The following is a 12,791-nucleotide window of genomic DNA, read 5'->3' on the forward strand; positions in this document are numbered from 1 at the left end:
ATTATTGAAGCAAAAAATACCGTAAACGGCTAACAAGTTTTGACCAATTCAAGGTTTGGTCTAGTCTAGTCGAAGTATTATCAAATTCGATTTCAATTCGACTATAACATTTAAATATTAAATTTCATTGAGTAATATTTTCAGAATTACAGCTTGAATTATACAAGATATATATACACTAGAAAACATCCTTTTAACAACGGAAACCCTGAAATCCGTAGCTACATTACTTTTTCGTCGGTAAAAGATTAAAATCTATCGCTAAATCATTTTTTTCTGTTGGTAATGTACTTTTATCTAATAGCAATGAGATATTCTCTATTCGACGAACCAGATTCTATTTTTTCTGAATTAATCTAAATTTAACCAGAAATAAACGGTAAAATAATTATTTCTATTTATAACTTTAAGCATTTTAAATTTTTTAGATAATTTAATCCGTTAATTTTATAAAATGGAAGAAATGTTTTCATAATGTGTATGAAATGACGTAAATTACTTATATAGATTTATTTAATTGGATCATTTAGAGAAGATATATTTTATAACTTTGATTGTATTATTAAGATATTCGAATTCGATTCATATAAATTTTAATTTATATATTTAGAATATAAGTGTAATATATATAGTAAGGGTCAACTAATAAATTATTTGAAACTCGATTAAACTCATAACATTCTTGAGTTTAGTATTTGAATATTCAAATTTGCCTTGAATTCTAATTTCATTAATTCGAATTCGAGTTTGACTAGATGAAATTAAATTAATTTTATATATATTTAGGTTAAAGTCAAGTAGCTTCTGAGTTATCTCAACTCAATTTCACCCTACTATACTACGGAGAAATGCTTAAGACTAATCAATTCAATTTTACTTGAACTTGATGAATGTTGATTATTATTAAGGACCAAATTAAGCCAATTTATAACAAATATGGATTTTCCCTTCTAGTTCTAGGATAGGGCTTGAGCCTGGAGGAAAATCTCAGAAATATTGACAGACAAGATATCTATTAGGTTTCAGTATAAGAGAGATAGGATAGGATGCAGTATTATGGCCATTAATAGAAGATTTTACTTTTTTTTTTAAATCAAACCAAACCAAAAATATAAAAATATTAATATTTTAAAGTTAATCCACCCAATTAGTTCAATTGATTTTTCAGTTTAATTTACACTAAAATTTAATTAATTTTTTTCTTATTATCAATATCGAACCAAACGACAAATTTTTTTTAATATATTAGATAGAAATTCCAAATTTCTAGGGTTGGTTTTGCTGTTGCACACCCCAAATCATAAGAGATGATTATACAATACAACTGTTGTGCCACATCATTCGTACAATAAATCAATGAGCAGTATTTTTAAAATCGACCGGTTGAGCCAGTTTGATAAGTTTTAAAATAATAAAAAACTAGAGTTAACGATGTATTTTTAGTATTTAACGACGGTTTAATTCTCGTTGTTCGATTCAACTTCCGGTTCACCGGTTCAACCCTCGGTTTTATACCAGTTCAATTCGGTCCAAATCGGTTCCACCGTAAATTTCGGTTTTTTTTATAGTTTTAGACCAGATCACTGAATGCTTCCCGGTCTAACTGGTTCGACCGGCCGGTCCGGTTATATTTTTAAAATACTGCCAATGAGGCGTTAGTCATGTGTTAATATTTAATGATAAAAACATAAGCAATAATTAAAGATTTCTCATCGCAAATGCTCATTGACTTGTTGTAAAAATGACGTGGCGCAACTATTGCTTGGGATAAATACTCAGTCATAAGGTCCCCGATAAAAATAACACACTGCAATTCCAACATGCCAATCTTTCACTGCCATTGGCTAATAGCCAATGAGAAAAAACCGAACCGGTTTAAAAATTAAATCGAACCAAATCAATAATAGTAGGTCGGATTTATTTATTGTAATTTTTTAAAATATTGATTTGGTTAGGTTTTGTACTTTTGAAAAAAGCAAAAACGAACTATATCTTTATAATTTAATATTTTTAAAAACTATATTATTGTCTCGAGAATAACATTATTTTTTATATATTTAAATGACTAATATGTACGATATTTTACAATATGGTTTAGATTTAATTTTTAAATTTAATATCTATTAATGTTTCATTTCATTTGATTTCATTTTTTTATTTTTTAAAGTTAAAATAATAATTATTATTCTTAAATTTTAGTTGAAACGAAAACCAAATCAAACCGCACTAAACTGAACTTCAGTCTTTAATTCGGTTTGGTCTTTTTTCTTTAAAAAGCCAAACAATTTTGATAATTTTACCACCGACACGTATCTAACATATCGATGCATAATCATGTTGGCTATAGCGTATTTTTTTTATGTCATATTTATAACAAGACAATGAGCATTTTCGATAGGAAATCTTTTAATTATCATTTAATTTTTTTAATATTAATTTTTCTACATTGCTAACGTATCAATGGTTTGTTGTACGAATGATATGGCGCAACGGTTGTGTGCAATAATTTGTCTGGCTATAAAATACCAACCATTAATGGCTTAAGTTGGATCAACATCTATAGAAGGAATACAGTATCTACAGTAATAGACTGCATTTTTGTTTAATTTGATGGTGCTATTTGTTCTTCTTCCCATACAGTTTATTTTTTCTAGCTGGACTAGTACAAGGTACTCTATCAAGACAAACACTTACTACAATGTCACAGACTCGCTCATGTGCATACAGTAAGATTGCTGACATGAAATGAGTTGTAGCACGGAACTAGAAATGCTAAAACGAAATTACGGAAACGAAAAATCGAATAAAACCACATTATAGAAAAGGTTGTAAATGTAAAATCTCCGAATTTAAAAGCATTACTAGAAATGAAAATGAAACAACGAAATATAGGAACTAGGGACGGAACTACCCTTAGGCTAGGATAGGCTCCAGCCTTCCGCCTTCAGAACTAGAAGGTTAAGCCCAAGCTGCCCGAAAATCAGAGGTAAATTAGAAGTTGAGTCCGGACTGATCTTTTTTTTTTCGAGCAATGTAGCAACCTACTACTTCTGCAGAAGAAGTAAATGACACACTGAACTCTTTTAACTTGTTATAGACCTTCACAGGAGGGGATGGCCCCTTAAAAATGGGACTGTTTCCTTAGAGTAGGATACTGTTTAAGTAAGTTTCTGCACAGTTCAATCAACTTTTTTAAGATCTAAACTTCAATGATCAATGTATTATTGCAGAGGAATAGGGTACTTCATCTGTTGATCTAAATAAGCTTCTACAGTTCATATCACTAACAGCTAGGCCACTGGTTCTGACATAGCTCCAATCCCATAACACTATAATTCTGAAATGATGTCTTCTGTTTACAAAGGCTGAAACGTTTCTGATGAATAGTGTCTGTTCTTAACTTATAGTATTTGATAATATTTAATGAAAAAGATATTCATAGTCTGTAGACAACAAACACAATTGTTCTTGCCATTTAGACATAAACTCTCAATAATTTAACATCATAAAAATCAAAACACTATGTTAAGTTAGATCAAATAGGACCGTGTGAGCTGTATAATAAAAATCGATCATTCTCTTACACAGGTAGCCGAAAGGGTAGGGCAGCTGAAGCGGCCACCCGGGGCAGGCCCCGCTGCTGCCTCTCCTCCAACGATACTTTCTGATAACGCCCCTTCTTGTCTTTCCCGCTACGCCACTATGCTCTTACATTCACTATAGAGTATAGACTAATAAACTTGCACCTAAATAAATAGAGTGCAGTCCGTTTAGACTCAAATTCGAGACCTGCATAATTTTTTTTAAAATAAGAATACCAATTAGACCGCTTCTTGATCAAATTTCATCATTTAGTTTTGTTTCTAACTTTCTATGATGAAGTAAACACAATGAATTTCCAATTCATACCTATATCTCAACTCCTCTACAACAAATCTCTACCATTCTCTGAAAGATTTAGATTTCGACAAACCAGATTAATTGGTCAAGAACTTAACACCAACGGAATGACAAAACCTTGACAAAATCACCTGAAAAAACTTAATAATCTAAATTAATGCCACCAAACATCTCAAGATCAATCAACCAAGATTATTTTTGTAAAAACAGTACCTGAAAAAACACGTACAGTGACCCAGAAGAGGCAAAATAATTCCATGCCTTCCAAATAAAATGGGAGACATAGTCATCTTCATAAGTCCCGTAAATGTATAATTACATTTGTGTAAATTGAACATAACTGCAAAAACAATCACTAGTGCAGTTGTCAAGAACACCATCAAAGTTTTGGCCTTCATCGTCACGTAATTCTTGAAAAATAAAGCCGTTAGTGACAAGATTGATAGACCATGAATTATCATCCCCTTTTTGTCATTCTCACGTATTGCTTTTGAAAATAACGTTAAGGTTCCGGTGAACAAAGATTCAATGCAAATTGGTCCCTGCAATATAACAAAATCAAAAAGATTAATTGAAATATATATAAATTACCAATGAGCTACAAAGCACTGCACATCAATCTGCTAGGTCGTGAGTTCAATTCCTCCCACAAACAAAAAAAAGTATTATATAAATTAATTAAAAAAATACCTCAGACATTTTTAGTGAATTTGAAGGAGTTTTATTTTCTGGGTTTTTGAGAAAAAGTTTTTTCTTTGCTGAAATTGGCTGTTTTCTTGATGGTATAATCTTAAATTTACGGAAAAATTTGAGGAATTTAGATTTGAGAGAGACATTTTGTTGGCTGCTAGGAATTGAAAGGCCGGAATCTGATTTCAATCGGAAAAGAAAACGGTGGAGCTTGAGAAAGAGTGAGAATTTGAGGGATTTACAAGTGGGATTTGTGTCTTTAGCTTTGAATTTGAAATGGGAATTTTTGAATTTGGCATTGACGTTGATTTTCCATGACTGTTGCTTCGCCGACGGCATTGTAAATTAGCAGAAGCATGAAATCCCACTAACCTACTAGCCGTTGGAAAGAAGCGGGTGGCTTAAATTTATGAATTTCTTTTTTTAAAAAGCAGAACTTTAATACTCTGTTTTTACATAGTTTAATGACAATAATATAATGTTGTTGTCTTCTTTTTCTTTTTCATAATGATGAAATCTCAATTAATAAAAATAATCAACAATAACAATAAAAGGGAAATTAAAATTAAATAAATAAAAATGAAAAGAAAAATAAATTTTAATCTAAAAAAAATTAATTAAAACAATAGTGTTAGTTTAAATTTTAAAAGAAAAACATTAATATAAATAAATGAAAAATGAAGAAAGAAAGAATGAATGAAATAAATAAGAAATCAAAATAAAATGAAAATAAATAAATTATAAGTATAGTAAAAAAGGAAAACTAAATAAGTTACTACTATTAAAAAACAAAAATAATATCCCCAGGCGCATGTTGAATTCATAACCTAATATAAATGAGAATGCAAATTCAAACCGTATTTATTCTGAACGCTTTTTTTTCCGAACAAATAGAAAAGCGATAAAGGAACGTCTAATCAAAATTTTCAGATCAGACATCCATTCGGACGACGAGTAACCCGTTTGACAGAATTTAAAAGAATTAGGTGGACGTACAACAACAAACTTGAAGGGCTGGAATATATTTATCAGATAATTCATAGAAATTCGAAGAATTGGTAATTAAAATTTAAAAAATTGAACTGATTCTAATGTTTTTATGGACCAATTTATGAATGTGGTTGGCCCATTTACTTAAAATCCTAATTTTAATGGGCCTAAAGATATTTTTTACACTTCTAAAAATTTAAAAAGGCAATTCACCACCTTCTTTTATTACATTTAACGTTTGATTTTGAACATACACAAATAAATTATAAAAAAATAATTTAATGATTAATGATTAATATTGTATATATCTAATGTAACATTAACCCATTTTACAAGGCTGAATATATAATTTGATCCATGAATTTGCATCTTTTTACCCATCCAACTCCTAAATTAAACATCTCGTTTATCAAACTTCTGAACTTGTTAAATAAATTGATTTAACCCCTAAATTTGATAAATATGTAAACATTTAACCCCTTTATATATAAATTCTTTTAAAATGTTTCAAGTATCAAGTGGACACGGAGAGGTTCAATATTTAAATATTTATCAACGATAAAAGTAGATCATATAGTGACCTTCAATGTCGGCTAGCCTACATCAAATCAATGAGTTTGATTAGAAATTAAAGGTTAATTAATCAATGAGTGTGCAAAACTAATAGTAATAAATAGGTGAGTGAGTGCATTAATATGGTGGGCTACTCTTGATACTACTTGCAGGCGTGCATATGGTTTCCTTCTTCACAAAAACTTCTAAGTTTCGATTAGTCATGGTCATGTTACTTGTGATATGTTCATAACAAAAATAAATTGCTTATCAATGCCTGAGATGGACGGCTGATGATGGTCCTATCTCATACTAAAATAATAAATATTTGCCCAATAATTAGTTCGATGAATTCATTTCCAATATTCTAACTTCATTCTAGCTAATTTATAAGATCATATTCCTCGATAGCATTAATTTGATATTAAACTCGTAGAGCGATATCGTTTTGATTGTTAAATTTATATGTTTGAATTAATTAGGTCAATTTATAGTAACAGTAAATAAATTTAAAAATTTATCTATCTATCTATAACTATCTTATATGTGGGAAGGGGGGGGGGGGGGGGACAGGCAAAATTACGATAATAGAGTTCATTAAGGGTATAATTATTAATAAGAAACTAATAAAATAACTAGAGTTTAATTTTAATAAAAAAATCCAATAAAAAAAGTTGCCGCATAATGGAATAATAGTTAAATTAGAATTACTGTTTTCTTATCCTAATGAAATCCTAATTGGTTTGGATTGCTTCTTTCCCCACGCACATGTTATTTAGATTATGATTCCGGCAAATTCCTCTTAAATTTCATATGGTATGCTTAAAAGGTAATTATTAATAATTAAAATTAATTACAACATTAATTTCTAATAATAAAAAAATATATATAATTAAATATAAATCTAATCTTCCTCAAAAAAAAAATATAAATCTAATCTAATAAAAAAACACTTTAATAAAAAATTATAAGTAAATAGGACTCTGTTTTTATTATAATAAGAATTATAGTTCCCTTAGTATGATGTTCACTTTAATAAAAAAAAATATAAATAAATAGGACTCTATTTTTATTATAATAAAAATTATAGTTCCTTTAGCATAATTAGATTAATTACTTCCACATATGCATTATACAATTTGCTAAGCTATGAATTGTCCTAATGGCCAGCTAATAAGGTAATTGTATCACTAATAATATAAAACATAAAATAACCGGGTGAAAAAACAACAGAATATAATAATTATAACTAAAATCTTATTATTTTTAAAAACAAATAGGGGATCATAATCAACTATATTTGTGCAGAAGGGATAATATTACATCATTGACTTTCAAAAAAAAAATCTAATATAAATAAAATTATTAGAATAACATAAATAAATGAAGATGAAGCATTGATAAAAAATAATTTGTGTGGTACAACTTCAGTTAATAAAATGAAACTATATTTTAATATATGTAATGAGTCAAATAAATAAGTGTCAAATATTACTCTTTATTGATATTTATAGACAATCTGTCATATAAATATCGCTCAACTTTTATATATATAGTCAAATTAAAAAATAATATTAAAAAGTTTAAATAAATAAATAAAAATTAAATAATTTATTATTATTATTATTATATATAACGGGTCATATAAAAATGTATAATATTACTCTTTATTTTTTAATAGGAGAATGCAATTATATATGAGTTTGCCCAATTTATCTTAAATTTTAATTTTATTATAAAATTAATTTAATGGGTCATATAAATAATTTATAATGTTTTTTAATAATCGAATTAATATATAATATATATAACGGGTCATATAAATGTCGCTCACGTGCGTAGCACGTGGCGAAACGCTAGTACTATATATAAAAGCACGGATGGAGGGGGGGACAGGCACTATTACCTAATAGTCCTTCCTAATTTATTATCAAGTCATCATTTAATTAGAGGTTTTATAGTAATTAGCAATTTTAACTTTTTATAATTAATTAACAGCCAATAATAGCATGCGTAAGTCTATTTTTACAATCCTAATACAATTATAATTGTGTGAAATTAAACATTATGAAATAGGTAACGTATTATAATTTTCAGTCCTAATACGCCACCAATTCCTTAACTTCTTCTTAATGTTGCAATATGGGAAATTTGAAGCTATTAAATAAAACAATCAACATGGTTGCTTCCACGGATTTGCCACGCTTGATTTTACCATTTCTTGCTTTGACAATGATAATGTCAAATGTTATGCAAATTCATTGGAAACTCATTGTTTGCCTTACGGGTCTCTCTATACATATATTTCTTGTGTTATTTATTGCACGCCCATTACATAACATTATTTTCTTATATATTCGTTATAACAAATGATAATTTTTTTTATCTAAATAAATAAATTTGATGGTGTAAACCTCCTGGCGAATTCAAGACTGGAGTATGTCATTAACTAATTAGTTATTTATTTAATCACTAAATATATATTATAATTAAAGTTCTAATTAGAATAAATAGCTAAATTATCTCCAATATAATTTTTGGCGGAACATTGCTAATTTAGTATGAAAAAAATAGCTAAATTGTCTCCAAATTAGTAGGAATATCTATATTTTAGTTTGATTGAATTATAAAATCAAAATATTGCAATTGGTCAATATATAATTATTTAAATTTCTATCCTATTATTCTTAAAGATATTATTAATAAAATTAAGTTAATTATTTAATTATAGTTATAAAACTAAAAGAAGAATAAATTCAGTATGGAAAAAAATGCCGCCGGTCGATGACGATGCGTATCCCACCGCTCACTGCTGCCAACGCCAACACTCAAAGTTTCTATATAAATATTTGCAATCCACATTGATATATTCTCATTATAATTTTAGTGTTCTTTATAATTAGGATTTCTACACTATTCTATCTTTAATCATTTTTTTAGTTTTGCTAATTTAAATATAACTTTAGAATTTTCCCTCTTATTTTTATGTGAATGAATTACTCCATAAAAAAGTCGTTTTATGGTTTTAAAATTAAGCCTAATGTCTTAAAAAAAAACCCGATCTTTTATCCCCTTCTCAATTCTATCCTAATGTTGAAAGTTAGTTAATTTTACTCTATTTTGCATTTTTTTTCATTCTAATTATACCCTGAAGTATAAGTTTGACCTTTATTTATTTGACAAAAGTTCAAAAAAGATCTGGATTTTTTAAGGCATTAAGTATTAAAATTATTATGATTTTAATTAACAACTTACTTAATATATAAATTGTTTTATGGTTTTAGATTATGGTTTTTAATCGACAATTTATTTAATATATAAATTGTTTTATGGTTTTAGATTATGGTTTTTAATCGACAATTTACTTAATATATAAATTGTTTTATGGTTTTAGATTATGGTTTTAAATTGTTAAGTGTAAATTATCTTGTAATTTATGTAAGCTTGAGTAATCAATTGCGATGGTGTGGAGGAATTTCTTTGGAGCATTTAGAAGGTGAGTTGGGATTTGAGTGTGTGATTTATGTTGGTTATTAAAGTTGATTAATTTAAAAATTTAATAACTGAATATATTATATTTATTTTTATAAAAATTCTAACTAATTTAATAATGATTATAAATAAAAAATTTAACATAATTATAATAAATTTAAGAGTTAATTTTCTAAAAAATCACGATTTTTACATGAAATTTCATTTTAATCACGATCTTTAAAAGTTGTCAAATAAAACCATGATCTTTAAAATTTATGTATTAATATGTACATTGACGAATTACATTACGAGTCACGTGCATAGCACGTAATGCGAAACTAGTAATATAAAGAATTTATATATCTAAATGACTATGGCTATTGGATTTATGACAATAATTTATAGGCTTAATTTCTTAAAAAACCCCCACCTTGCACTTTTTTTTCGTTTATACCCTGACCTTGTAAAAACACCATTTGTACCCAATTTTGGGTTTTTATGTTTCATCCCTACCCAAAAGCATTAAATTGTACTCTTTTCATTTAGAAAAGAGTTAAAACATACTTTTTTTCTATTTTTAAAAATACAAATAAATCCTTAAACTTAAAAAATGATCAAATATATCCAAATAATTAATTAATTTTTTTAATTATATAAAATAATAAAAAAATTAAAAAAATTATTATTATTTTTAATTTTTTTGTTAGAAATATTTTTTTAAAAAATTAAAAAAAATTAAAAAAATAAACAAAAAATTCGGAATTATTTTTAAAAAAAATTATTATTATTTTTAATTTTTTGAAGAAGATGGTATTTTTGTACTATTAATAACTTTAATATCTAATTAGTATATAAGTTAAAAATGAAGGATTGTTTTAAACTCTTTTTCAAATGAAAAGAGTACAATTTAATGCTTTTGGGTAGAGATGAAACATAAAAACTCAAAATTGGGTACAAATGGTGTTTTTACAAGGTCAGGGTATAAACGAAAAAAAAATGCAAGGTGGGGGTTTTTTAAGGAATTAAGCCTAATTTATAATATGAAAAAATATCATCAAATTAAAAACAAATCATATAAGCCATACAAATCCGATGACCTAAAGAGTATAACTAAATATGGTGCAGTACTGAACTGAAGTACTCTATTTATTAGTGATTTATTAGCCAAGAAAATATCCATAATATCTTATTTTTGACCAAACTTAGAATGAATGAAGCCAATCAAACCCTGCACCAACCATTTAAGTGCTCATGCATACTTTGGACTATTGTGAATTTCACCCTATATCTGCACAAAACAATCACAAGCTCGTCTGCTAATTCACATGCAAAAATACTCTTTGATTTGACACTAGAAGCTACATGCACTGTTTCTTGAGATATTTATAACTAAAAATAATATCATACATTTATTATTATTACCAACTTGGCAAAAATATTGTAATATAATTTTTAATAATCTGCTTTCTCAATTTTATAAATCATCACAATTATATATTTAGACACTAAATAAATAAAATTGAAAAATTTAACTGATAAAACTTAAATTTTTTTAGTCGCTTTAACTTATTTTTTTTATCTATAATTGAAGAAAATTGTATTTTTTTAAGATTATGTATTAAATTTTATGAAATTTTAAGTATTATTAATTAAATATTTTTATTATTATATACATTTGAAAAAAATTATATCTACGTATAATTATAGTCCGTTTTCCATATTTTTAAATTGATTTACCATCAAATTTTTAAAATTTTCATCTATGATCAGTTTAAACTAGACGTTATAATTCTATATATCTACATGTATAAATTCACAAAAAAGACTTATAATTAGCTACAGAAAAATCAATTCCTAAAAATCTCAATTTAGCAATTATTAGCTATTGAACAAATTTGATCGCAGGCAGTTGCAGTAGGCTTCAACATTATTAGGGGTCGGAAATTTCAATCCGTTGCAAAAGGTTATAAGAAAGAGTTTATGCATCGGTCTTTGCAAGATCCAATTGCTAATTAAATATTTTTTCAATTTCATAAAAATAGACCAAATTTTTATTTAGACGATTCAAAATATAGACTAAATTTTCATTTTAATTTGATTAATTAAATTAAAATATCAACTTTATCATTCATTAATCACATACAATCACTTATCATCAAAATAAATACACCCTCAGTTTTTTTAGTTGTCTATTTAGCCAATATTGCAAATATCAAAATAGTGCTATTTTTGTTTTAACTTATAAAAAGGATATTAATATAGTCCTGTTAAATACCTTTTAAACTTTTTTTTGATGAATGAAGATGTATTAGAAAAGCCACAAGATGTGGCAAACACCTAAAACAAGAGATTACGCACTAATAATGGCTAAATGCACATTAAAGGCTACGTCTCTGAATTAGGAGGAAACAAACAATTGTTCAGAACAATACAATCTGGATTTCTGAATAAATCCATGCTAGAATAAGGGAATCTAGCATCATTACATTTGAAAAAGAAGACCGCCCTAGTAAAGCTCCATTGAACGATTGAGAAAGCATCCGTGTTCTTAGACTGAAAAATTCTTTTGTTGCGAGCTTTCCAAAGTTCCCAAATAACCGATTCCCAAATCAAGCACCAAAGATTGAAGTACCTACCCCCTTGAATCAAGTGTCTCCATTGCACCATAAAATTTTCGAAAGTATTTGGCATAATCCAAAACAAACCAAATTTCGAGAAAACTAAGCTCCAAACCGAATACGCAAAGGTGCAGTGCAAAAGAATGTGATCTTGGTCTTCCGGTGCTCCACAAATTCCACAACTATTACTATCGCAAGAAATAATGTTCCGAGAAGCGAGAAAGGATAAAGACGTTACTCTACCGTGAAGGGCGGTCCAAAGGAAAAACTTCAGACGAGGCGGCGAATGTGACTTCCATATCAGAGAAAACTGTTTCGTAACAGTTGTTTGAACTTGACGAAGCCTAACGAATGAGCTCGGAGTGTAGTTTCTGTTCCCAGATTTCCAGAAAACCTCGTCAGTGCCAATAACAGTGCTGCTGTAAGAGATTCCGTCGATCCAAGTCTGCAGCTGCTGCAATTCTGCCTTTTCCGTCATCCTCAATCGTCTTCTCCAAGCCCAACCCTTACTGCGAACCGTTAGAATTGAATCTTCCTTCTGCCGAGATAGGTTGTATAATCTGCTGA

General features: G+C 27.7%; 1 protein-coding gene across 2 annotated transcripts; it reads right to left on the minus strand.

The window, feature by feature from the left end:
• Nucleotides 1-2,628: 2,628 nt before the first annotated feature.
• LOC126664784 (uncharacterized) lies at nt 2,629-5,004 on the minus strand. 2 transcript variants are annotated; one of them, XM_050357335.2, is made up of 4 exons: nt 4,591-5,004; nt 4,114-4,442; nt 3,910-4,031; nt 2,629-3,789 (listed from the first exon to the last, which is right to left on the minus strand). In XM_050357335.2, the coding sequence occupies exons 1-3, from the start codon at nt 4,927-4,929 to the stop codon at nt 4,028-4,030; spliced, it is 672 nt and encodes a 223-aa protein (XP_050213292.1). In that variant the 5' UTR covers nt 4,930-5,004; the 3' UTR covers nt 2,629-3,789; nt 3,910-4,027. The 2 variants fall into 2 exon arrangements, with proteins under 2 accessions (XP_050213292.1, XP_050213291.1); XM_050357334.2 differs by having other exon boundaries at nt 3,910-4,442.
• Nucleotides 5,005-12,791: the final 7,787 nt, after the last annotated feature.

This window comes from Mercurialis annua, linkage group LG1-X, assembly GCF_937616625.2.
Source record: "Mercurialis annua linkage group LG1-X, ddMerAnnu1.2, whole genome shotgun sequence".
NCBI classification, from domain to species: Eukaryota; Viridiplantae; Streptophyta; class Magnoliopsida; order Malpighiales; family Euphorbiaceae; genus Mercurialis; species Mercurialis annua.

Excerpts from the sequence above, each read along its gene's own strand:
- LOC126664784 (XM_050357334.2), bottom strand. The coding sequence starts at position 4,929 with ATGCCGTCGGCGAAGCAACAGTCATGGAAAATCAACGTCAATGCCAAA. Across the intron at positions 4,443-4,590 it reads ATTCACTAAAAATGTCTGAG|GGACCAATTTGCATTGAATC; the intron begins GTATTTTTTTAA and ends GTTATATTGCAG.